Source organism: Carlito syrichta, unplaced genomic scaffold, assembly GCF_000164805.1.
Source record: "Carlito syrichta isolate Samal-C Ts95f unplaced genomic scaffold, Tarsius_syrichta-2.0.1 Scaffold314728, whole genome shotgun sequence".
Taxonomy (NCBI): Eukaryota; Metazoa; Chordata; class Mammalia; order Primates; family Tarsiidae; genus Carlito; species Carlito syrichta.
The window spans coordinates 189396-217384 of NW_007258824.1; the positions used below are offsets into that span (position 1 = coordinate 189396).

The following is a 27989-nucleotide window of genomic DNA, read 5'->3' on the forward strand; positions in this document are numbered from 1 at the left end:
GTAGAGGCGAGGTCTCAGCAAGTTGCCTGGGCTGGTCTTGAACCCGCGGGCTTAGGCAATTCACTCACCTTGGCCTCCCAAAGTACTGGGATTACAGGTTGAGCCACTGAGCCCGGCTGATTTTGAATATTTAATGACGTCGATCTACCAGCACACATTCTGATTCTCTTTAAGTACTCACCAAGTTAGTCAGTCTTCTCAAAAGATGAAAAAGAGGAGAGGTGCAGTCTGATATTATTCATACTGCAATGAATAGTTAGAGTGCCCTGTATGTGATGAACACTTGAAAAGAATCATTTTATCTGATCCTCATATCTCTACAAGGACATTTTTTCAAAGAGCACAGAGATAGGGATGGTAGAGTATGGTCATGGCCTTCACCTCCATGCTAATTTCCTGCTAGCTTAGTTCTTGGAAACTTCTCATGTTCCTTTTTCTTCCCAGCGTCATTCACAAGTAAATAATGCAAATTGCTTAAAATATCTAACATTGTAAAAGCAATTTCATTGCTTCAAAAAGTAGTCAGTCATGTGAATATTAATAACATGTAGAAAACTATTTTAATGAGCTATGAATAGACACTTCAACCCTAAACATCAACCAACACCTATACTACAGTAGTTAAATCTCTGATACTGATACATTTTGTCATTAGGTTCATATAATAAATGACTTCAATAACAGTTTCATGTTTTAAGATGCTACATGAAATTCTCAAGGTTATTAATATCCTGCATTGCCTGATGTTTTATCTGTTATTTTTCATAACACTTCCATTGTTGGGCAAGGAAAAAGAGATGACAATGCCATTCTTTTTATTTGCTCTCTGGAGAGGCAGTCACCTTTCTCACTTATTAAGAGTTACCATCAAGCCCTGAGTTCCTTGATAGGAAATACTCTATCAGTGTCATCTCAAAGGAAGGAAATGAGCAATAGTTGCTGTTGTAACCCATACCTTGCTTTTGAGAGAAATCCACTAAAATAAAATGCTAGCATTTGTTCTCACACATCAAGGACCTAGCAAAAATGTAGTTTCATGTCAATGTGAAGCATAGCTGAATAGTGGAAAGTGACCTTTGGATTTGAAAAGATTCCATTTCTAGAAATTGTATTCATTTTTCTATGTATGAAACACAAATCTACAAAGAACTCAGACTACGTTGACAATTTTTTGATGCTAAGACCTATTTGTTATCAAGATATTTTAATGCCAAGTCTGAAAATTTCAATTCTTAATATAACCCCCTAGTCACTTTCAAAAAAATTCTTAGATAATTTTAGTAATTAGGGTGCCTCTTTTTAGTTATTTATGTATTTCCAGAATTTCATAGATGAATACAAATAATAGTTTGTAATGCTAAAGAGCTTACTTGTCAAACAGACCATCAAAGTAATGGCTATATCTTGCATGAGATACTGGTAATTCCCAAAGAGTTGTAGCTGCTGGAAAAGAAAAAGTAAATATAAATGTAATATAATAGCATTTGTCATTCTCCACATTCTTTTTTAAGTAGTTAGGAGGCAACTGTTATTTTCTCCCTTTTTCAGGAAGAAAATGACTTACCTAAATTCATTAGCAACTCATTGGATAGAATTAAACCAGATCATGATTTTCCCAGTATTTAACTTACTCTGTACTAGTAACAAGAGTCAGTCATTTGTTAACCACTCTCTCATTTGCCACATTAATTATGGCAGCTGCAGTCTCAGCTACAGGCTGAGCTGAATTCTCAACATAAGATATTAAAGTCTGAAAGTTCCCTTGGAAATTTTAAACTTAAAATTTGAAGTCAAGCCTTGATTCATTATTCATTCAACAGGTAGGTGTTGCTCTCTATCCTTATCTCTGGATTGAGTTTACAACACAGTTCTCTTGGAGTCCATTCACTTTCACAAACTAAACAAAGGTCCCTGTCCTAAGTTAGTCCATGGTGAACTTCAGTCTGGTACAACTGCCTCTTGGAGGTTTGTGTAGACACAGACTTCTTTTAAATTCATGTTTGTGGAACTGAAGTTTGCAGATACAGAAGTCAAATCATTACTCTCCAGGAATTTGCCTTGTCTTACATTTTGCAGCCAGGCCTATTTATCCGCTTCACATCTGTTGACTAAGTACTCAACTGTAATCTGGTCCTTAGCATATTACAGAACAGATTTATGCACATGAAAAAGATTGCTGGCCTCTCCAAGGGTGAATCCAAGGCTTGGAAGGTTCTAGGCTAAGGTCCCTCTGAGACACTCATTTATTTCTAGGTCATCAGAGTAAAATGACTTCAGAGTAAACTATGGTTTCTAACGCTATTCATGCAGACTTTGAAACTGATGTTCTGCGTTTACATTTTTGAAAGGCTGTAATCAATTCCTCAGTGTCCCTTTCAACCTCTAATCCTTGCTTGTCTTCTTTACCTTTCTTTCTCATATCCTTTCCCTTTCTTTTCACTTGAGAGTGGTAAAATTATATACATTTAGGATGAGATGGAACAGGGAGAAATTTCCAACAGCAGCTATAGTTTTCCTTGTAGAAGTAGCTTTCACGGAACTCCAGAGGGCTTTGAAAACCAGCTAGCCCAACTTCCCAGAAGTAGGTTTGGGCCAAGGACAAAATCTAATTTGTTTTTTGGATGAAGGTAGAACTTGAATCCAGGTTTTCTGACTCTCCTTCCAGTTCTTGTTTCTTACCTCCTGGTTGCCCTTGAGCCCTCCGTGTGTGATCCTTGCAAGCAATATAGCTCACCAGATGCTGTAGTTTCATGCCCTACTCACTCACTTCTCAAACCTCCCAGGAAAACAAGAAAATAATTCCTTTCCTGAAGTTTTCCTTGAGGCTATTGGTTCATTTTACTGCAGCACAAGCTATGATTGGACAAATGAAGATTATTTCAACCTATACATAGTTCTTCTATACAGCTAATTGATTTTTAAATGGCTATTATTATAATTTAATTTTAAGAGTTGTTTTTTTTTTTTTTCAGAGAATTGCTGATCCCTTACTAATGATGTGCCTAACTGTGTAAGTTCCAGGTAGGTTCAGGAATAAAATTCCATTATGAAAGATTTTTAGCGTTCTAATCCTTCAAAGTAAAACTCAACAACTTCTCTTCCTTTTTTCTTCTTCTTAGTATTTTGCCAAAAATATTCCACAGTTGGAAACTGATCCATTTCCTGCTGATTTATATTTGGCTGCTCTGAAGCTCTCTTCAGACTCCAAGTGAAGAAACAGAGACTTGGAGAGGTCAACAGTCTCAGGTTATCCAGAGAAAAATAACACTCTAGAAAACAGATACACATCTATTTATTTCTAGCTCTATGTTTCATGTAGAGTTATACCAGGTTCCTGAGTTTGTAGACACCTATTTTAAGACATGTCATTTCTTTATAAAGCATTAAATCCTATATAGGAGCCACACCCTGAAAAATAAATTAGGGATGTAATTGCGATTAGAACTGAGCAGAAATGATGTTGGTTCATACCCAATAGAGCAGTGATGTACCGGTAAACTGGATTATGGCATACATGGACAAGTATTTAAATACCCCAAACGATGAAACCAGAGCAGCTCGGCCTTCTCTGTTTAAAAAGAAATAAAAGTACCTGGTTAGGTGTATGATACACATCTCCCAGTTTCCTTTATATTTCAAAATGAGTTAGATTTTTAATAGCCTATTGATATGCATTCACTTAATCATTAGTCCATTCTCTCAATTATTTATTTATCTACTCATTCATTCATTTTTCTCTTCAATCATTACCTTACCCATTGATTCACTGATCCACTTTTACTTAGGGCTAATGAAATACCAGCATAATACTAGTCTTGCAGGATATAAAATGCATCAGGCACACTCCTTATTTTCAACAGCTTTCAGTGAAGTGAAAAGATTAGCATGTATATTATAAACACAATACAACATTATGATAAGGTGCAAAATGTCAAGCATTAACTTGATTGTGACTCATTACGTCTTAACAATAAGTGCTTCCTGGGAATTGTATTGTGTGTGTTTTAGAGGCCCTTGGAGACATAAAGCTAAAGGATGGGTGCTCTCACATCTTAGGAAGTATAGCTATGACTCCAATATTTGAGATGAAATGGGTTTTGTTGAGTTCGATATTCCAGGAAGAGCCCAGGATAATAATCTGATCTGATATAAAGATCAAAAGATCAAAACTACAGCAAAAACTGCAGCTTAAAGAGTAGATAATCTCCCTTTTAAAAAATTCCATTTTAGCTATTAATCCTTTAACTGAGGATGTATTGAATAGTGGATTATGACAGGTTAAAAGGAGACAATGTGAGGTCTAGTCAGGGCGGAAGCAAATCCACACGGGAAGTGACTCACATCTACATCCACTTTGCGTCTAGTCCCTGCTAGAAGCTCAAAGACATGGGAACTTGCTCTGCTCAAAGACTTGGCCAACAGAACAGGGATGTAAAAAGTAAAACCTAAAAGACAAACTACTAACCACTTTGTCTCAGACAAAATGAGAGGGATAGATTGGGACATGGGCAGGATACTTTGGACAGATGCTTTCCAGCAAGATGGAGGTACTGTCATTTGTTTTCAGCACAGAGGATGGGGCAGAAGACAAACTGAGAAGGGGTAAGCATGTGAAGCCTAGATCGTTTTTCCGAATATGTTATAAATATTGTGATTTTATCCTTTTTTATGCAGTTATATGTATTTCCAGGAAGACACCCAGATTCAAAGGGAAGTGCAAAAAAACATTCTAAGTAAAAGATATAGAGTGTTTTCACAGGCCCCCTAATGATTATGAGTTTTAAGAAGCTCGCACATTTATTTATACATTTCGCAAACATTCATTGAATGTGCTGATGTACCCAGCTCAGTGCTAGGCACAATGCTTGATACTGAAATGAACAAGACACAGTCTTTGCCATAGGGACTTGAACTATAACAAGTATATCATGTTTCAATAGATAAAAATGAAAACCTATGAATCTGGACCTATGCATCTAAAACTGTCCCTCATTGCCTCTCTGGAGTGCTTTCTCAGGAATAAGTATGCATCAAGGATAGCTAGGGTGAAATGAGCCTAACAGAGCTGAACCATATCTAATTTTTATGAATCTGTGAAATATAAAAGCAAAGAGTTTCTACCCTGAAGTCATACTAAGCCATCTGCCACTAGAGAAATTTGACATCATGACTTGTATTCTAAAACAGTATACCACATTCATAAATGCATTGGGCCACATGCATGAGGGAGAGCATTCCAAGTTCAAATGCCACAGCATTTTGAATAAATCAAGTAGGCACTTGGTACAATGATTCAGGTCAGACTCCCTGCAAAGCCTCCACACCTGGCTCTCCAAATTAACCATCACAACTCCCATCTGAGAAGTCTTCCAGCCCAATTGGTCTAACTGGTCCCTGCATTCTCCAGTTACAACCCTGAAATTCCATACCCCTGACCAGCTGCATATCAGCAAGATAGCTTTTCCTGAACACTTACGCAAACAAAAAGAAGGCGGGAAGGAATTCTAGTTAGGGGAAATAGGAGAGCTACATTTGAAAACAGTAGAGGTTAGGGTTAAGGTAGTAGCGATAGTGAGCAAAGGGCTTGGAGAAACTCTGCAAAGATGAGTCAGTACAACATAATGCTTGTTTGGTTATGGGTGAAGAAAAGGAAAGAGCTAAAAGTACTCTAAGGGTCTCAACCTCAGTGGCTGACTTGAAGGACCAAATTGGGAACAGGGAGTTGAGAAGAGGAGGTGCCTTAGAGGCAAGGGAAGTGGAAGGACACAGGTGCAGACACCCCGGTGTTCAGGAAAAGCTATCTTGCTGATATGCAGCTGGTCAGGGGTATGGAATTTCAGGCCTGGTATGTGTAGGTCAGTGATTCCTGCCAGCACCCTGTTTATTCTGAAGCACCATGGTACATGCTGGAGGACTTCATAGTTGTCTTTGTTGTATAAATCTCAAAATCTGGTGATATCTTTCACATCACTGTCCATGAGGATGTCCAGAAATTACCCCAACATGCTATAGGAAACAACAGACAAATGAGATTTATGAATAAAATATAAAACTGAATGTTTTATTCGCAACTACATTTGAAATACGAGTAGACATAAAATCAGAAATGAAAGTGGAGTCAAGGTGAGGGAGGTATATTGTGAAAATAAACAGCTCTTCATTCCTTCCTTTCCCTGACCATTGCCTGTCAACTAAAATATCTGGTATGTAAACATATTGGGTATTTATGAATTTGCATTTTGAAGAAATGTAATAGTATTTAGGGAAGTTATCTAATGGAGTGTTCCTTTTCTGTTTCTTCACCCGTTACAAAATCCTGAGAGAACAGTTTCAGGACACATCCAATATATTAGGTTGCTGTATAAGTTCATAGCATTTGTTTTTGGCATGGCAACACTGCAGTATTGAAAGTTTATTGTTTGTCATTTGTCATTCGGAGTGACCATGTTGTGCTTGTGAACATGTCTTACATTTTGTAGATTTGAAGAAAATGCTATTTGTGGATTGAAGAAGTTGGAGTGTCAAAAGGAAAAAAATGAACACTTCCAATATATTCTTTTGTTTGAGTTTAACAGAGGAGTAAAGGCAGCGGAGGTGGTTCGAAATGTTTGTGCTGTGTATGGGCAGAATGCCACTGGGGAAAGTATGGCAAGAAAGTGGTTTTGTAGTTTCAAAAAAAAGCACTTTGACCTGAGTGATTCTGCACGTTCAGACAGGCTTTGATGAAGACCATTTAAATGCTTTAATTCATGATGATCTACAACAGCCAACCGGATGAACTGTGAGCAGCCAACCATCGTGTAACATTTGCATTCCATGAGCAAGTGAAAAGTGTCACAAATTGAAGCATCCAACACAAAATAAAAGAGAAGAAACGTAAGAAATACTATCAGTTTTTAATTATTAAGTCATGCTTCCAACTGGTTATATGACACACCACCCATCCTTTAAGGCTCAACAAATTTGCTTTTCTGTTCCTCTTACCAGCACTCTCAAGCAGCACTCATGGCCCCTTCACTGGTACTCCAGTAGCACTTGACCCATACCTCTGTTGCAGCCTTTATTGTTATATGTTACAATTAAATTTTGTCTGTCTCCAGAGCCAGACAGTGAGCCAGCCCCTCTGTTGTAGTAGAAGTGGCTTACCTGATGAGATGAGGCACACACTCAATATTGGCTGTTTTTGAGGTAAAAGGGGATGCCACAGATGCTTCCTGCTCTGACAGCGAGATGCCTGCATGAGCCATTTTCAAAGCCTGGAATGATAAATTCATGCTACATCCATGACTCCTCCTTAAGCCAGTCTTTAACTCTTCAAACACCAAGAAGCTATTAATTTTTAAAATTATTTTTAAAAAAATAGCCAGGCTTGGTGGCTCAGTCTGTAATTCTGCACCTTTGGGAGGCTGAGGTGAGTGGATTGCCTGAGTCCGCGGGTTCGAGACCCACCTGGGCAGTGAGACCTCATCTCTACAATAAATCAAACAATCAGCCGGGTGTGGTAGCGCGCACCTGTAGTTCCAGCGATTTGGAAGGCTGAGGCGGAAGGATCACCAGAGCCCAGCAGGTCGAGGCTGCGGTGGCCGGGAGCGGCCACTGCACTCCAGTCTGGGTGACAGAGTGAGACTCCAACTCAAAAAAATAAAAAATAAAAGAAATAAGCCGGGCTCAGTGGCTTAGCCTGTAATCCCGTACCTTTGGGAGGCTAAGGTGAGTGGATTGCCTGAGCCCGCGGGTTCGAGACCTGCCTGGGCAACTTGGCGAGACCTCATCTCTACAGTAAATAAAAAAAAAAAAAAAAATTAGCCGGCATGGTAGCGTGCGCCTGTAGTTCCAGCTACTCAGAAGGCTGAGGCGGAAGGATCGCCGGAGCCCAGCAAGTGAGGCTGCGGTGGCTAGGAGTGGTCACTGCACTCCAGTCTGAGTGACAGAGTAAGACTCCAACTCAAAAAAATAAAAATAAAAAAATAAAATAAAAAATATATTTAGACGAGGCTATTCTTCATGTTATAGAGATATAATACTATGTACTTCCATCCCTGAATCTCTGTTTATACTGTCCCTTTACCAGAAATGCCCTTCCTCCCCTGATTCACAAAGTCATCAATTAAGAAGAAACCAACTAAACCGTGATCCAGAGGTAGAACAGCAGTGTGTGTGTGTGTGTGTGTGTGTGTGTGTGTGTGTGTGTGTGTGTGTATGCATGTGCACTGCCTGGGGGTGGGGTGGGGTTGTAGATGTGATAAAGAGATGGAAGTCCTCTTTCAAAAAGTTTATTAAAAAGATGGCAGAACTTGGCTACACATTGTTTGGGGACCCTTACCATTTCAGTTCCCACACCCAGCAGGCCATCTTCATGAGTGATGGTGAAAGAGATTAAATCCCCATCTTTCCCTAGTCTGCCTGAGCCAACCAACCAACTACTGCTGGAACGAAGAATGGGACACATAGCATCTTCCCTGGAGACATCACAGACTCAATCCAACTTATGCATTGCCTCACAGAAATAAGGGCTAACTTATTAGGAGTAAACACTATCCCATATCATCAAGACTAAAAACAGAGCAGACCAGTCAATAGGCAGGCCATTAAGCCCCTAATCCTACAAAAATTATGTGGGCACAAAATAAGATTTCAGTATATCTGTAGTTTTGTAGAACTACAAAGTGTCTGGTACCATGGCTGGGACACATACTGGCTTTATGTTCAATAAGTATGAGGACATTTCTTTCTTCTTCTTTTCTCCCTTAGTATTTATATCCCTATTTTATAATTTAAGACCATCTACTTTATGTTAGGGTTAGTTTTGTGCATTGTGCATGGCTCTTTTTAAAAATCACACAATGAACTCTGTCTTTTTTAGGATTTGATGTCTTTGTTTTGTTCTAAATTACACATAATTAATGGAAATGGGTCCTCCTTCTATATTTGAAAAAGCAGACTAATAACTAGTTTTTTTTCCCCTCAAAGCATAAAGCAGGAACAATCTTAATAAATCTCTAATTATAAACATAGTTTTTCACAGAATTTTGGAAGAAAATATTTAAGAGGGAAGTAAAACAAATACTCAGATCTTAAATAGCTAATAAGCTTTGGAAATATAAAGCAGTCATCCTTACTTCTTATCCTATAAATTAGCTACTAAAATATTTCATTATGTACATAATCCTCAAGGTAGTCTATTGTTTCCATTATGTCTTTAAAATTCAGAATATAAAACATGTACTGTCCTTCTATTAAATATGAGACTAATTTGCTGAGAATTATTTTATTTAGGTTTTTCTAGAGTATAAAACAACCAAGTAGTTTGGTCTAGGACGTCATTGTGTGTAAGACCTTCTGGGTAAAGTCAACTTTAAAAAACTAACTAAGGAGCGAAAATTTGGCAGGAATAAGTACAATTTACACATGATTCAAAACTTTGATCAACAGTTTCAAACATTTTCTTCACGAAGACTTCACCAGGTGTATAAACTTAGGTCAAAAAATAAAAATGTGTATAACCTTCCCGAGACTTAATTTCCTAGTTGATACTAGGAAAGATTTAAACCAGCTAATCTTGTGAAGTTCCTAATGGGTCTGAAATATGGGAAGTAGCCTTCCCTTGTCTTTATTATTCTAGGAGTTGCCAGAAAACATCTGAAATGGCTCATATCACTTCACTCCTTTCTACTTCCAACACACACTCAAGTAGAGGTGGATATAAACAACAAAATGATAAAGTGGTTGCTGGTGAAAGGATAAACACATAGACCCAGGGAACCCTGGGGTCCTCAAGAGAGATATTGGTGAGCTGCCAGTGTTAGCAGAAGTTGTTTCTACTCACCCCACAGTCATTAGCTCCGTCTCCACACATGCCCACATAATAACTGCAGAGGAAAGGATAAGAAAAAGTAATAATTTAACACCTCATTTGGCTAATTTCCATTATAAGTAAGTCACATATGATGTGTGCATGTGTGGGAATCAAGCTGAAGCAAAATGACTTGGAGAGACATATTCCCACAGGCAAAAGGCCATTGCATTATTTAAATTGTTTCAATCAATAACATTGAAATGGTAGTGAATATTGGCAAGGATGTCAGCAAAATTGGTAATCACATGATTCAAAAGAAGTCCAGTTTGACTATATGCACCAAGGCCAAACTTAAGCATATGAGATTATGATTATAGCAGTTCCCACACCATCTAATGCAGAGATCATCACCTAATCCAGTTGTACTTTGACTTCTGACCACCACTGAGAGTTTTAGAGTTCAGAAACCAGGATGAGGAATTTAAAAACTAGTTTAACAATTATAAGTAGAGACATATATTCTTGGTGCATCTCAGGGTGAAAATGAGGTAATATGCTCCCCATTTATATTAGTTTGATATGCAAACACTATATAAATGGAAGAGTAAAAATTAAAACTGTTACCAAGTAGAAGGAATTCCAGATGCATGATGTAGTCTGCCTTCTACTATTAAAAAAAAAATCTTTATATATTTAAATAAAATTTGATAGTAATTTAATTTTTGTTTTCATTTTAAAGTTGTAGGATGTAATTCAGGATTAGGAATACAAGTGGTCATTGTACAGGTAAAGTTTGGGCCTCCTTTGATCCCCACTTCACCCAGTTTGAGATCAGGTACTCTTATTGATGTTATGTGCACCCTCACTCCCCTGGCAGTGTCCTGCTACTGCCAATCCCTTTCTTATAGTATCAGGGTAAATGTTCAGAGTCTGCTTATGAGTGAGAACACATGGTACTCTGTTCTTTGTTTCTTTGAGGAATCATTGAGTATGATAGACTCTAAATCCATCTAAGCTACTGCGAAGTCCATATGTTTGTCCTTTTTTTTTTTGAGTTGGAGTGTCACTCTGTCGCCCAGGCCATCCTAGCGTTGACCTGCTGGGCTCCAGTATCCTTCCTTCTAAGTATCCAGAACTACTCAGCCTTCTAAGTATCCAGAACTACAGGTGTGCGCTACCACATCTGACTAATTTTTGCCTTATTGTAGAGATGAGGCCTCACCAAGTTGCCCAGGCTGGTTTTGAATCTGCAGGCTCAGGCAATCCACTCACTTCAGCCTCCCAAAGTGCTGGGATTACAGGCTGAGCCACTGAGCCCAGCCCTGTTTGTCCTTCTTTATGGCTGCATAATATTCCATCATGTATATGTACCACATTTTTTTTTAATCCAGTCTAGTTTTGATGGACAGTACGGTTGGTTCCATGTTTTTGCTCTTGTGAATAGTGCTGCAATAAACATGCATGTGCAGGTATCCTTGGCAGAATGATTTGAGTTCCTTCAGGTATATTCTCTGTAGGGTGATTGCTGGGTCACACAGAAGAAAAATTTCTAGTTCTTTTAGAAATCACCATGCTGTTTTCCACAGAGGTTGAACTGGTTTACATTCCCACCAGCAGTGTAGAAGCATTCTTTTTTCTCTGCATCCTTGCCAGCATCTGTTTTTGTTTGTTTTATTAATGATAGCCATTCTTACCGGGGTTAGGTGGTATCTCAATGATTTGCATTTGCATTTATCTGATCATTAGTGAGGCTGAAGAGTTTTTCATGTGTCTGTTGGCTGCCCGTATATCTTCTTTTGAGAAGTATCTATTCATGTCTTTTGCCCACTTTTTAATGGGGTTATTTTTTTCCTTTTGGCACGTTTGAGCTCCTTGTAGATCCTGGATGCTAGGCCTTTGTTAGATATACAGTTGGCAAATATTTTTTCCCAGTCTGTGGGCTGTCTCCTTGCTCTCTTGATGGTTTCTTTTGTTTTACAGAAGTTTTTCAGTTTAATGAGGTCCCACTTGTCAGTCTTATCTCTCATGGCATGAACTTCTGGGATTTTGATCAGGAATTGCTGCCTACTCCAATTTCTGTAAGGGTGTCCACTGTGTTTTCTAAGATTTTTATAGTTTGAGGTTGTATGCTTAGGACTTTGATCCACTTAGAGTTGATTTTTGTGTATAGTGATAGATAGGGGTCCTGTTTCAATCTTCTGCATGTGCTTAGCCAGTTTTCCCAGCATCATTTTACTGAATAGGTTCTCCTCTCCCCAGTGGTTGTTGGTGGAGGCTTTGTCGAAGATGAGTTGGTTGAGAAACTGAGGCTTTGCTTCCCGAATCTCTATCTTGTTCCATTGGTCTGTATGCCTGTTATTGTACCAATACCAGGCTGTTTTGATTATTGTAGCTTTATAATAGAGTTTGAAGTCTGGAAGTGTGATACCTCCTGCTTTGATTCTTTTGCTAAAGATTGTTTTGGCTATTCATGGTCTTTTATGTTTTCATATGAATTTCTATGTTGCCATTCCTAGGTCTGAGAAGAATTATGTTGGTAATTTAATGAATATTGCATTGAATCTGTAGACTGTCTTTGGTAGGATGGACATCTTAACAATGTTGATTATCCCTATCCAAGAGCATGGAACATTTTTCCACTTGTTTGTGTCTTGTTGAATTTCTTTCAGCAGTGTTTTGTAGTTTTCCTTGTATAGGTCTTTCACTTCTCTGGGTAGATAGATGCTAAGGTATTTCATTTTTGTTGTGGCTATTGTGAATGGGATTGTGCTTTTTTGTTTCTCTGCCTGTTTGTTGTTGGTATGTAAGAATGCAACTATATTTTACACATTTATTTTGTACTCTGAGACATTGCCAAAGTCCTTTATCAGTGAAGGGAGGTTTTTGACAGATCCCCTTGGATTTTTCAAGGTACAGAATCATATCATCAGCAAAGAGAGATAACTTAACTTCCTCTTTTCCTATTTGGATGCCCCTGATTTCCTTCTCTTGTCTAATTACTCTAGTTAGGACTTCCAACACAATGTTGAACAGGGGTGGGTGATAGTAGGCAGCCTTGTCTTGTTCCAGTTTTTAGGGGAAATGCTTCCAGTTTCTATGATATTTTCATCTTCTATGTCCTGTATTTTGGGTTTTATTTTGGTGATATGTATTTTTCTGCTAAAGTTAGGGTTTTGGTGATCTTGCCTTTCCAGCTTCCTTAGGTGATTTGTTTGACTGTTAACTTGAGATCTTTCCATTTTCTTGATGCGAGTTCATACAGGTATAAATTCTCCTCTTAGAACTGATTTCATGGCATCCTAGAGGTTTTGGTAAAATGTGTCTTCATTTTCATTTATTTCTAGGAATCTTTTCATTTCTGTTTTGATTACTGTGTTGATCCAGGAGTCATTCAGCATCATACTGTTTAGTGTCCCTGTCTCTGTGGTTTTGAGGGGAATTTTGTTGGTGTTGATATTTATTTTTATTCCACTGCTCTCTGAGAAGGTGCATGGCAGTATTCTGATCTTACAAAATAGTTTATGCTTGATTTCTGGCCGATGATCTGGTTGATCTTGGAGGACATTCCATGTAGTGATGAGTAGAATGTACATTCTGTCGTTGTTGGGTAGAGAGTTCTATAAGTATCTGTTAAGTCCATTAGGTCAAGCATCAAGTTGAGGTTCTGGATCTCTTTGTTGGTTTTTTGTCTTGATGATCCATCTAGGGATATTAGTGAAGTATTTAAGCCTCCAGCTATGAGTGTTAGAATCAATACCTTTTTTAGTTTACTTAGTAGTTGTTTTATAAATGTTGGTGCTCCTATGTTGGGTGCATGTATGATTAGGATGGTTATTTCTTATCAGTGGATTGAACTTTTTATCATTATGCAGTGTCCTTTGTATCTTTTAAATTTTTTGATAGCTTAATGGTTGTTTTGTCTGAATTAAGACCATGATTTCTGACTTTTTTGTGATCCATTCATGTGGAAATTAATTTTATATCCTCTAACTTTGAGTCTGTGTGCCTCCCTGTGGTGAGATGCATTTCCTGGAGGCAGCAAATTATTGGGTCATTTTTAAAATCCAGTTTAGCATTTTATGTCTTTTCAGTGGTGCATTTATCCATTCACATTCAGAGTGATTATTAAAATGTGAGTGTTTATCCCCATCATATGGTTCTATAGTTTTTTGTGTTTATTCATTTTTTTTAACTTTTGAGTCGATGTATGTGTGTGTTTTTAAGTTTGCAGTCATGATGTACTCTCTGCTGATTCTGCATTCTCCTGTTCTCTTGGCAAGTGTATGGTCATTCTTTTTTTCTTTCTTCTGTGCTTAATACTTTTTAAAGCATCTTCTGTCAAGCTGGTCTGGGAAGCTGCATAATCTCTTAGGGATTGGATGTCTGGAAAGAATTTTAATCCTCCATCACTGATGAAGCTAAGCTTGACTGGGTGGGAAATTCTTGGTTAAAATTTTATATTTGAAGACTTTGAAAATCGTATTCCAGTCTCTTTTACCTTATAGTGTTTCTGCCAATAGGTCTGCTGCTATGCTGATTGGTCTTCCCTAGTAGACACTCTGACCTTTTTCTTTTGCTACCATTAGGATTTTTTTTGTACCTACTTTGTATAGGCAAATTACTATGTGTCTAGAGGTTGGTCTTCTCATTTGATGTCTTGTGGGGTTTCTCTGTATCTCTTGTGTTTGGATGGTCACATCTCTGGTAAGATGGGGAATGTTTTCCTGGATACCCTCCTAGAATACTTGCTCCAAGGTATTCTCAGTTTCTCTTTCTTCTTCTGGGAAGCCAATGAGGAATAGATTCAGCCTCTTTATATAATCACACATCTCTTGGAGGTTTTGTGCTTTCTTCTGAGTTTTCTTTCTCTGTTTTTTACAGATCAGATTAATTCCATGTTTTGGTCTTCAAGCTCTGAGATCTTTCTTCTGCTTGATTAATTCTGCTTTCCATGCTTTTCATCATATTTATCTCCTGGATGAAGTTTTTATGGCCAACATCTCTGTTATAAGTTTCTTTCAGTTTTGCATCTTGTCTTTCTTGAATCTTATTTACCTTTTCCATGCATTCCCTAATTCTGGTGAATGCATAGAAAGAGTAAATTCTGAGGCCAGTCGTTGGTGACTTCCATGGTTTGGGTTTTGAGGTCTGATTTTTCAGATAGTGTCTCTTTAGTACACTGGGAATTACCAGTGGTCATCCACTGATTTTTCCTCATTTGTGACAGATCGCTTTCTTTTCTCTTTAGCTCTGTTATTCTGTGGCAGCGGGGAGGCTTTGACTTCTGAGGTTTACTTGGCCTTCTATTCTCCCATGATCAGGGCTCTGAATTTATTCTACTTTGAAACAGGACTGGGGGTGGGAAGCTTTTCTGTCTCTTGCAGTTTTGAGAGTCAAATAAGGTGGAGGATGAGGAGTTAGAATTCAGAAACTACTTGTAAATCATACTCACTGACTAGAGTATGTGTTCTCTGAGACCCACTCCCCACCACCACTCTATATGATGATGCAGTGGGGTCCATGTTGTATATATCCCCTGAAACAAAGATAAAGTAACAGCAATGAAGCAGAGAAAAGTAGAATGAAATAGGAAGGACAAAAAATAATAAAGTTAAATTTTAAAAAATAAAATAAAAAACACAGAAAAACAAAAGCAGAAACCAAAGCAAAAAACAATAAAACAAAACACACACATTCCCAACACAAAACAAGAGGAGAAGAAGGAAAAAAAGAGGGAGGATGCAAATTGAACTCTCAAACATGCATTCACACATACAAAACTAAAATAAGAGAATAACAAAACAAACAAACAAAAAAAACTGAAAGATGAACACTCAATAATTCATGTACACACATAAACAGAAAACAAAAAATGAAAGAAGAAAGGAAAAAGAAAAAGAGGGAAAAGGGAGGGGATGAAAATCTAACCCTCGCATATACATTCCACACAAAGAAAAAAGAAAAAATTGTTTTTCTGGGTACTAAGTACCTTCTTGTACCTCTCAGCTGCTCAGAAGTAAGCCCCTCGACTGTCTCTTGTGGTGCTGTGGCCTCTTTAACAATCTCCTCAGTGACTGGCCCAGGGAAGGAGGTCGGGGCAGTGGAGATATGTGGGACTTCAGTCCTCCCCTCCCACTCTTGTATGGTCAGGGGGATTCCCTTTGGTGGGGAGGTGCAGGATTGTCTCTTCCCCAGGTAATGGTGGGGAGCACCCCAGCCAGGTTTATCTTGGAATAGACCCCTCTTATCATGGCTGATGTCCAGCTTCCACCTGGGCTTGTCCCTCTCACTTGTGCCCCAGCAGTGTGGGTCTGGTGTTCAGAGAATTGCTAGGGAGGAGGGAGTTGGGTCAGCATGGGACTCACCGCTGATCTCTTCAGGGATCTTCCTCATCCTTTTCTGGTTGCACCTTTTGTATCATGGCTGAATCTGGGTAGGGAGTGGGGTGACTGGTCCTGTCCCTCTGAAGTTTGTGTTTTCAGGATATTCCCTCCGAGTCATGATCAGTCCCTGAGTAATTAACCCACTGGTCACAGAGATCAGGTCTGTTGCTCTATGATGAGCAAGCTGGAGCACTTCCCTGTCCAGTTTCCAAGATGATGACAGGGTGCCTCTTTCCTCTTCCCCAATGGGGCTCTGCCTCTGGCTCTCTCACTGTGCTCCTTCCACAGTCCCTGCTGCCAGTGTCTGACCAGACACTGCAGTGGTAAGGCAGAGTTTAGAGTCGTCAGTCACTCCTGGTAGCTTCTTCCCAGGAAGGGCTTTGCTGATTTTAAAAAATGGCACTCAGCTTCTGTGCTCTGGAAAGCACTAAAGACCAAGCAGAACAGTTGTGGTACCAGCTGCTTCACCAAGAGACCCCTGGTCACTGGCTCCCAAGTCCCCACTCAGTCAGCCACTCACATGCCCACTTACTCACAGACACATATGCAAAACTGTCCATATAATCCCTCACTCACATTGGGATTCACATAGTCTGACTGGCCCCGCCACCATCTTCCCCTCTTCTTGCCTTCTATTATAAGTCAACAAAACATTATAGGTATTGGTCAATGACAATACTATTAAGGACTTAGCTGCATTTTTTCCAAATAGATAAAATTATACAATCAATAAAAGAAAAAAGTAAAATCCTTTTAGAATTTTCTCATTTCCTTCTTCTTCCATAAATAAGAAATAACCACTTTTATAGATCAAAAATGGTAAAATGTAAACAAATTCATATAGTTCAACCTATATCTGGCTAGTGTAGATGAAAATCATTCTAAATATTTACACTTACATGTCATAACTACCATAATGGTAGACATTTTTCTGCCTTTTTTTCAGGCTCAAAGTACATATCTAGTCTCTAAGCATATCTGAATCTTATATCTTCTAGTATTCCCTGTATTCAGACAACTTATGAACTACCAATGACAAAGGCATGAAGGGAAGATAGGAAAATTGAGAAGACAGCTCATTCTGAGACAACCTGTGTCTTCCTGAATTGATTTTTCTTTAGGAAATATAGCTTTTCAAAATTAGGCATTTTAGTTGGCAAAATTTCTCAGGTATTTGAAAAAGCTAAAACTACTTTCTTCAGTCAATATCATATAACGGTCATGTGAATGAAATAGTCATTTTAGACACTGGTTACTTACCCAACCTCAGGCATTATGGAAGTTAGTAGGCAATTTTTGAGACTTCCCTATGAATGCTTGGATAACAAAAAATAATAGTAAAAGGAAGTCTTCCGATTTCAACAACTACTTATCAGCATTTATCTGAAGTTTTACTGCTCTATGTTCCTTTTCACGTTCTAGAATCTGCAGTCCCAAACTGTAACATTCCCAGCAAGTAATAGGTAGATCTGGTGTCAAGAAGAACTATGTCACTGTGATGTGACTTGGTCATCTGTCTTTTTTTTTTTTTTTTTTTGAGTTGGAGTGTCACTTCATTACTCAGGTTGGAGTGCAATGGCATGCTTACAGTCACCCCAGTGTCAACCACTGGACTCAGGCGATACTCCCACCTCAGTCTTCCATGCACTACCATGCCTGGCTAATTTTTTGATTTATGGGAGAGATGAGGTCTTGCCAAGTTGCTCAGGCTGTTCTTGAACCCGTGGTCTCAGGCAATCCCCTCACCTCAGCCTCCCAAAGTGCTGGGATTACAGGCTTGAGCCACCATGTTGGGCTGGTCATCTTTCTTTTTGAAGACGATAAGAAGAACTCTATACCTCATGTCTGCCAGGTGAGATACAATGAAAATACAATTCCACCTCTTGCCTAAGAGGACCAGAAATTATGTATATATTTTCTAAAAGACCAACATAAAATGTTTCCGTATGATAACTCACATACCTCTCCATTTTTCTGATTCTAAGCTATTTTCTCTACTTCCAAGTGGGGGATTTTTCTCTAAGATATGCTTTAGGGTCACAGAACACATGCTCTCCGGGGTAGGTAGCTTCTAAATGGCCCTCATGGCTCCCCATCTCCTGGTATTCATGCCTTTGTGTGCTCCACTCCCTTGGATGTGGGTTGGATCTAGTGGTTTGCTCTTAATGAAGAGAATATGGCCAAAGTGATGGGGTATCACTTTGATATCGGTATTTAACAGACTGTGACATCTATTTTGCACTCTCTCTGGGCCTTCTTGCTTGCTCACTCTTATGGAAACCAACTGTTGCATTGTAAGGTTCCTTATGAAATGGGCTATGTCATAAGCAACTCAGGGTGGCTTCTGTCCACCATCAGTGAAAAACTGAGGGTTGGTCCATTGGCTCACCAGGCATGGACTCCATGCAACACCATGTGAGTGAGGCTTATGGTAGACCTTTTCCCACTCAAGCACTGAAATGATGATAGTCCCAGCTGACACCTGATTACATCTGTGTGAGAGACCCTGAGCTGGAAGACTTATCTCAGTCACACCTGGATTCCTGACCCACAGAAAAGTAAAACAATAAGTGGTGTTATTCTAAGTCACTAAGGTCTTGGGTAATTTGTTATGCAGCAATAGTTAATGAATATACTTTCTTTTCAGGCAATAACACCTACTTTAATTTCTGAAATTCTTCAACAAGATTTGACTTCTGCCCAGGAGACATTCTTGCAAAAATAGTTCCATTCACCAGAATCTGAAGAGAAAGACAAACATTGCAATAAGATTAGGAAGAATACTTTAAAAATCAAAGAGCAGCCCTGAAAAATCACTCCTGGTTACTGATTTAGTAGAGCATTGTTTGGTATGTCATCAGACCAAATGTCAGGAAACAAAATAAAAAAATTTAATGCTTTAATACTGGACTTCTACTTCAAGTCCTCTATCACAACTCTATTACTTTTGCTAGTCCATTTTTTCTAAGACGGGGTGACCTCTAATTAACAATAATACAGTAACTAAGAAGCAGCAGAGTATATGGAATAAAAATGCTTAGGAAACACAGTTTTTGTTTATTAGTCATTGTCTCTATGATTGCAGCTCAGGCATAGGAAAGAGCAATAGACTGGAAGTTGAGAAACAAGGTTCTGTTCTCAGCTGTGTCCCAAGTAGCTGTGCACACCTTTGACAAGTGACTTAACCTTTCCTGAGTCTCAGCTTTTCCAACTCCACAATGAGGAACTGAACTAAAAGCTTTCTAGAAGCTTTTGGGGTCTAGATTCTATGGTCCTCAGCTGGTAAGATGACAGAATTCTTAAGACATTGCTAACAGATGCCGGCTGCCCTCAACTTCTGCTCCATTAATCTCCTATACATTGACAGCACAACCCTGCACAGCACTATTTTAAAATAGGATACACAGAGGACAAGATAACAAATGATTTTGAAAATAGACCATGGGGCCTTTGTTTCTTCCTGCTGTAATTTAAGAATCTGGACAAGGAAGGGAATGGAGATCAGCCTGACACAAGTTGGTAGCTTTCAGAGAGCTGCTGACCCACAAAACAGGCAGCATGTTTGGAATCATCTGGAGGTTCTTCCAGGTGGGGAAGGAAAAAAGGAGGGAGGCAGAGAATGACCTGGCCACAGGGGCAAGAGGAGATACCAGATTTCACACTCTGTAGGAGAGGCTGTGGGTCTGCATGGGACTAGGTGGGTACAGGAAGAGCCAGGAAACTTCTATAGCAGCAGTGTCTCTTTGGTGGTGTTTATTCTCTAACTCTGAGACAACCTCAGTGATTGCCACTTTCATTATTCTCTTCTTCCTTTATGCCTCACTAATTTGAGGAGCAAAACAAAACGCTTCATTTCCCCAGTACTTACTTTTGGAAGCAAGCTGTTGAAATGCTGTAATATCACTTGGTATGATTTCCCACTCATTGCAAAATGGTAACAGTTCCCTCTTTCCCCATCAGATGTTGAACTATTTCCAATGTTAATATAGGTTTCCTAAAATCAAAAGGGCATTATTTCTACGTTGGCTTTTTAAAATGTCTCTGCTTTACAGGAAGTATATTTGTGTTGCATGATAGTGTGAGAGTCAGCAAAAACAAAATGTAAAATTTGCCCATAGAACTTTGACCATAGGAAGAAAACACTCAAAATGCCCTCCCCCAAACTACATAAACATATGATACTTTGACAATATGGTACTCTGGATTCTGTCCTGGAGGATTATACATGTGAAGTCAGACTACTGAAAAAAATCTACCTATTCCAAGTTTGCAATTAGTGATTACAAGGAAAATAGGAAACGTTCTCTCCACTTCTTCCTTCTCCTCCTCATGCAACTTTGTATTTTCAAAGATACCTTACCATTTATTTGTTCAAAAGTCATGCCCCAATTTGTTCACTGTAGAGAAGGCAGACTTGTCTGCACCTTACTCCTTTTAGCACCCAAACTCTGACCTCTGTTGTGTCCCTACCTCCACAGGTAACCCCTTCTCTCATAGTACCCAGATCGTCTTTCACACCCTACATTCCATTGCGCCAGAACAACTCCTTTTCCAAAACCCTTTGCCTGCTATCTTCACCTGTGAAAGTGTCCTTCTGGTTTAGTTCTAATCCCATCTGGCTCCCAACTAGAGAGAAAGCTTCTGATGAATACCTGTGCATGCATTATGTCAATAGCTGATAATGCTTTTCACGCAATATTTCTCAGAAAGCCTTCCATTTGTGTGAATTCTGAATTCAAATAGTATAGGAAGTGAGAAAATTGTATTCATTAGAGGAATTCACCTCTGTATTTGGAAGGAAAAAATCTAGTTATGCTGAATTGGGAGGCGAGATGCCACACTCCTCCCCTCTATCTGCAAATGCAAAACAATCAACAAAGACATGTTCTAAAGTATTCCCCAGGAGACAAGAATAGGAATTTCTTTTGCTTGTACTAGGAAGGTGAGGAGAGAGAATGTGGTGGAGGGAGGCAGACAGGAGGAGGAAGACCTGAGATAATAGCTATAACTGCTTCCAGTGAGGACCAAAACTTTGGTAAAGGTACTAAATTCACAGATGTGAGTGTACCGTTTGTCAACATTTGTGAATGACTTGAGTTTCATCATGCAGTGAAATTCAGGCAATACACCTTGATGCAGAAGCAAGTGGGTAAGAAATAAGCACCAGAAATCTGCTAAAAGCATAGAGATGTCATCTTTCACAACCCATACTATTGGAGTTTGGGCTCAGTTAACCCACCTCTTCCCAGGGCAGGGGCAAGGTCACTCTGTACAGCTGTGCAGCTTGTCTACTACACAAAGACTCCAGACTGCACAAAGGCACTCTATACTTGACAATCTGGAAGGCTGGTCAGCCTGAAGGAAGGAAGCATTTTTGTAATTCATCACCTGGAGGGCCATCTCTTTGAATTCACACAAAAGCATGAGGTGCCGCATTAGTGATGGAATGTGATTCTGCAGCCCTTTCTCACCATATGAAAGAGCTGTTCTGTCACAAGCGCATAGGGAGCTTGCTATCAGAGAACCCCAACCTCTGTTCACTTCATGTCACAGGTAGAGTACAATCGAGATGCCCATGGATTTGTGTGAAATCAAACAAACCTGAGTCTCGTTTCCTGCTCTGCAACTCACCAGTTTTTGTATTGGGCTAGCTTACTTCTCCGAAGCTTTTTTTTCTCATTTGTAAAATTAAGAGTTTGCTCAATTGCATAGGGTTATTGTAAAAGCAAATGAAAAATATGGGTGCAAAGCAGTAGTTCTTTGCCATGACTGAACATTGAAATCGCAGGGAAAGCAGCTGATGCCAGCACCCACCCCAGGGGTTCTGATTTAATTGGTGCAACCTGCATTGGGAAGCTTAAAATCTCCCCCAGATGATTTTAATGTTCAGCCAGATCTGAGAAGCAAAGCATGGTGGAAATGGTTTGCAAACTGTAAAACTCTAGGCAGATGTGAGGAATTATTACTGTAATGATTTCTAGAGCCGAGAGAAGGCTGTGCAGTACAAAGGCTGTATTCCATCAGCCCAGGCCCATTGAGGGGCCTTCTAACATTTGCTCACATTCTTCTCAGATCCATTTTCTTGGTTCTCTACCAGCTGCCAGGTCACAGAAGCAGGAACAAACTCTTCTGGCTCATTGGCTTCGACAACAATCACTTGGCTGCCTTGAGGAATCATTTCAGAATTCTTTGCAACGGTAATGGCCGTTTGAAGGTTGTCACCTGAAAGACAAAGAAACTCTGCTTGCTTTATTATGTGCAAACCTCTCAGTAATAAGAACTGAGCTCTCCCTCTTCTACTTTGCTTGATGCTTTTGGGGGAGTATTTATTGTTTTTTGCCTTATTTCATAACCATTTATCTTCCCCTCTACCCTAGACTGTCTGCCACTAGTGGACAAACACTAGGGTCCCATCTCTCTCCTGCAATATTTAGCATTGTATCCTGTCCATTGTGTATTTCCAAAACATGCATGAATGAATGAAGAAATGTTTATGCACTCATAACTAATCCCCAGAAAACAGACAGACCTTGGTGGTGAACATAATATGATCCCAGTCTGATAGCATAAAATCACCCAGGTTCTGGAATCCAGATAAGAAAAGAGCACTTAGGGCCAGGGCAAGGTTTAGGTTTGATGATCATACATCATGCCTGGCCCTAATGCCCTGGAAAGACTGATCATTAGAGGCTCTCATCCCTTACACAGAGGTCTCACTGGGATTCTTGATGAGAGCCTTCTGTTCTTGTGTTTAAACATTTACTGTGACTGTGAGTTTATGAGCACTGCACAGATCCAGGGTGGGAGGAGTAGTCACTAAACAAAGGGAATGGGACATGATCCCTTCCTCCAAAGCTCCTGGTCCAGTTGGGGAGCCACACATGTTCTCAGGGAACTAACATTGTTCTTTCTGCCTCTATCACATGAACTCACTCAGCCCACATGCTTTTTTTTTTCCCCCTTATGCCTTGGATATGATCAACTTGTCAGGCCTCTAGAAATACACACATACCTGTAATCATCACAGTCCTGATGCAGGCCTCACTCAGTTCCCTTAGGACAGGTTTGGTTTCCTTTTTCAAGCGATTCTCCATTATGAGAAGTCCCAGAAATGTTAACTCTGACTCCACTTTCTCTCTTTGGATTCAGAAGAAAAATCAGTGTCACATATACTCATGTGGCCTCAACAGTTCAATTTATTTCTTCTTTTAAAAAGTTCTTTTTGGCCGGGCTCGGTGGCTCAGCCTGTAATCCCGTGCTCTGGGAGGCCGAAGTGAGTGAATTGCCTGAGGCCATGGGTTCAAGACTTCATCTCTACAATAAATCAAAAATTAACCGGGCATGGTAGCACGTGCCTGTAGTTCCAGCTACTTGAAAGGCTGAGGCGGAAGGATTGCCGGAGCCCAGCAGGTCGAGGCTGCGGTGGCCGGGAGCATGCCACTGCACTCCAGCCTGGGCGGCAGAATGAGACTCCAACTCACAAAAAAAAACAAAAACAAAACCAAAAAATTCTTTTTAAGTTTCATTAATGTAATACATGCCCATGTTTAAAAACCTCAAAAGGAACTCAAGAGCCTATTATGAAAACCAGTAGTCTGTCTCTCCACACCACTTCCCTCCTCTCCTTCCAGATATGGCAACTTCTCAATCTTTTAGTGTTTTATCCAGTTCTCAACTCCATTTTTAAAAACAACGTGCTTATCATTCAACTCTTCTGTTGGTTTTTTAAAAATATGTTTTTATTTTATTTATTTTAAAGATGTATGGTACAATTCAGGGTTAGGTATAGAAATGCTCATTATGCAGGTACCCTTGCTGATGAGGTGTGCCCCTCCCAGGCAATTTCCTACGACTGCCAATCCCACCCCCTCCTCCCTTTGCAGTTTCTCACTACTGCCAATCTTTTTCTTATAGCATTATGATAATTGTTCAAGGTCTGCTTATGAGTGAGAACATGTGATACTTAGTTCTTTGTTTCTGTGATAGATCACTCAACATTATAGACTCTAGGTCCATCCAAATTGCTGCAAAGTACATAATTTTATCCTTCTTTATGGCTGTGTAATATTCCACTGGGTATATGTACCACATTTCTTTTATCCAGTTCTCTTTCGGTGGCCAGCATGTTAGTTCCATGTTTTTGCTATTGTGAATAATGCTGCAATAAACATGTGTATGCAGGTATCTTTTTCACAGAGTGCCCTTAGTTCCTCTAGGTATATTCCCAGTAGGGGGATTATGGGGTCATATGGAAAGTCAATTTTTAGATCTTTTAGGAATAGTGGTTTTAAAATATTATGTTAATCATGCACATTTTAAATTTTCAAAGCATTTTCTCTTTCTTTCTTTCTTTTTTTTTTTTTGAGTTTGCAATCATTTCAGTTTGTTTGACTATTTATTAAGGGCATCCAGCATACATACAAGACACTATGGTAATAGTTGAACGTGGGGTCATTCACCTTAGCCTCTACCTGTCACCTCCAATAAATATGTGAAATCAGCCAGGGCTCTGAAGAGTTTTCAGAATAAGAAACTGGAGGCTTTTAGTCTAGCTGATTGCATTAGTTATGTAGGACTTTTCCTCTGAAATGAATAAATCTTGGGTGACTTTTTTAAATGTAAATTTGGGGACCAAGAGTTTTTTTCTTAAACTTTCATCGTTCATTTTTCTGTGTAGAGTGGGGTTACAATTAGGGGGAGAAGAAGGCAGAGGAGAGACTTAAAGATCAATTTCTGTGAATACTGTCAATTAATCCCTCTATGGTAAGCCCTGAGTCTCACCTCTATCTTCCATAGCACCTGACATATCTGAGTCTCAGCCTCTCTGAGGCTGTCCAAGGCTAAACAACTTTCCTATTGCTACTTTCTCTCAGGCTCTGGTGTAGGTCATAGCTTCTTCTATCCTGCAGATTCAGCGACTCTTCCTCCACCAACTCTACATGTTATAGAATTGTGTTGGAATCTCTGATGTGCAGTTATCAATTAGTTTCCTTTGATATTGATTATTTACTATTAGGTTAGTATGACTTGGGTTGAAGAGGAAATAAACATGTGGTCAGTAAGACTGCTTTAAGAGAAAGATGAGAGTTGGATTTCTTGATGAGAAATATAATTCAAACCTGGATGGGGACACAAATGAAGTAACTTCTCTCTGGAGTAGAGTACAAATTGCTACATCATTCATTCAAAAGTCCATTTACTAAATAACAACCTCATTTTACATCTTGTATCAGGCACTTGGTGAATACTCAGATAAGCAAATATGGCATTGTCTTAGTGATCTCAGAGAATAATATAAAATTTACCTAATACGGAATTTATTAAAGACTCTTCCCATCATTTAACTTCTTCTCACCAATTTATTCTGATTTGCTTGTTATTAAAACATTTTTTATTTTATTTTGAACAGCTTTGTTGAGTTGTAATTGTTATATAAAAACTGCACATACTTAATGCATACACTTTGATGGATTTGAGCAATATGCATACACCTGTAAAACCATCATCATAATCAAGGTAATAAATATATCCATCATATCCCAAAGTTTATTTCTGCCCTGTTTTATCTGTCTGTGTGTGTGTGTGTGTGTGTGTGTGTGTGTGTGTGTGTGAAGGACATTTCTTTAGAACTAATTTATCTTGCATAACTGAAATTTTATACCCATTAAACAACAACTTTTTTTTTTTTTTTTTTTTGAGTCAGAGTCTCTGTCGCCCAGACTGGAGTTCTGTGGCCACTCCCAGCCACCGCAGCCTCGACCTGCTGGGCTCCTGCGATCCTTCCGCCTCAGCCTTCCAAGTAGCCGGAATTACAGGCGCGCGCTACCACGCCCAGCTAATTTTTTTTTTTAATTTTATTGTAGAGATGAGGTCTCGCTGCCCAGGCGGGTCTTGAACCCGCGGGCTCTGGCAATCCACTCACCTCAGCCTCCCAAAGGCGCGGGATTACAGGCTAAACAACAATTTTCTATATCCTCCTCCCTCAAGTCCTTGTTTTCCACAATTCTACACTCTACTTCTATGAGTTTCACTATCTGAAGTGCTTCAGATAAGTAGAATCATAAAGTATTTGTCCTTCTGTGACTGGATTATTTCACTTAGCATGATGTCCTCCATTTTCATTTATGTCATCTCATATGGTAGGAATTTCTTCTTTGTAAGGGGGAATAATATTCACTATACGTATATATTACATTTTCTTTGACCATTCATTACTGATGAACATTTGGGTTGTTTCTATATCTTGCCTATTGCGAATGATGCTGCAATGAACATGGGGGTGCAGATACTTTTTTTGAGATTCTAATTTTAATTCCTTTGGAATACCCAGAAGTGGGTTTGTGAATTACTATATCACATAGTCATTCTGTTTTAAATTTTTTGAAGAACATTTGCACTGTTTTATATACCAGCGACACCATCTTACATTCTTACCAGTTGTGTACAAAGGTTCCAATTCTCTATATCCTCATCAACATGTGTTTTCTCTTGTTTTTGTTTCAAATAGTAATGTGAGGTAATCTCATTGTTTGAATTGTATTTCCCTAATGATTAGGGAAGTTGAGTGCTTTTTCATATATGTGTTGGCCATCCCTATGTCTTTGCAGAAGTACTATTCAAGTTATTTCCCCTTTTTTTGATTGGGCTTTTATCATTGTTGTTGTCATTGAGTTGTGCTATCAATGCATTTTGGATATTAATTCCATATCAGAATTATGTTTTGCAAATATTTTCTCCCATTTTATAGGAGAGTTGTTTTAGTGTTGATTGTTTCCCTTACTGGGCAGAAGCTTTTCAATTTAATGTGCATTCTCCCAAAATAAAATTGAACACTTAACTTACACTGTACACAAACATCAACTCAAAATGGATTAAGGACTTAAACATAAGACCTAAAACTTGACACTACTAGAGGAAAGCATAACAGAAAATCTTCTTGACATAGTCTTGGCAATGATTTCTTGTATATGACACCAAAAGCACATGTTTTTTTACTTAAGTTTTATGGCACGTCTTCTCATTCACTACTTGAGGCACTTTGGCTTCTTGCTACTTTATAACATTCTCAGCAATGCTTGTGTCAAGGCCTTTCTGCCCACTATTTCTATTCTCTGCAATGGCCTTCCTTTGGATATCCACATGAAGTAAGGCTCAGACCTCTGTCAAACGTCACACCTCAGAGGACTTCACTAATTGCCCCATGCAAAATGGCATTCTGCCTTTTAAAAAAGTCCTCTTAACCTGCTTCCTCCCTAAAGGGCATTTAAGAGCCACTAGTGAGAAACGATATTTTATAGATTTATTTTATTACTTATTTCCCCCAATTAAGATCTAAGATTCATGAAGGCAGAGATTTTATTTTATTCACTTCTGCATAAATTCTCAGTTCCTTGAGCATCTAACACAGAAATTTGCTAAACCAGTAAATGGGTGAATTTTGAGGAACTATTTCTTCTGTTTTTTTAGTTTGGGATGATACTCTTTTTTATTTTTATTTATTTATTTATTGGAAAGCAGGATTTACTGAGAGGAAAGAAAAGCTCCCAGTGTGGGAGGGGACTCAAGGGGGTTGCCCGATACTATTTTTTAAAGACATCTCAAGAAACACCTACTTCCCCATTATGATTTCAGTTTTTTAGAAGTTTTAAATTTTATCTTAATACTGTAAGAAAAGGATTGGCAGCCAGGCTCGGTGGCTCAGCCTGTAATACCGCGCTTTGGGAGGTTGAGGTGAGTGGATTGCCTGAGCCCGTGGGTTCGAGACCTGCCTGGGCAACTGGGTGAGACCTCATCTCTACAATAAACCAAAA

General features: G+C 39.1%; 1 protein-coding gene across 1 annotated transcript in view; it reads right to left on the reverse strand.

Annotated features, from left to right (window-relative positions):
* ATP13A5 (ATPase 13A5) overlaps positions 1-27989 on the reverse strand; it is a 115659-nt gene that overhangs the window by 24099 nt on the left and 63571 nt on the right. The window contains exons 18-25 of the mRNA XM_008071809.2: positions 23192-23316; positions 22241-22401; positions 20048-20173; positions 18841-18920; positions 9827-9869; positions 7147-7256; positions 3472-3568; positions 1371-1443 (exon numbers count right to left, since the gene is read on the reverse strand). Of these exons, the coding sequence (XP_008070000.1) occupies positions 1371-1443; positions 3472-3568; positions 7147-7256; positions 9827-9869; positions 18841-18920; positions 20048-20173; positions 22241-22401; positions 23192-23316 (815 nt within the window). The remainder of the gene's footprint in view (positions 1-1370; positions 1444-3471; positions 3569-7146; positions 7257-9826; positions 9870-18840; positions 18921-20047; positions 20174-22240; positions 22402-23191; positions 23317-27989) is intronic.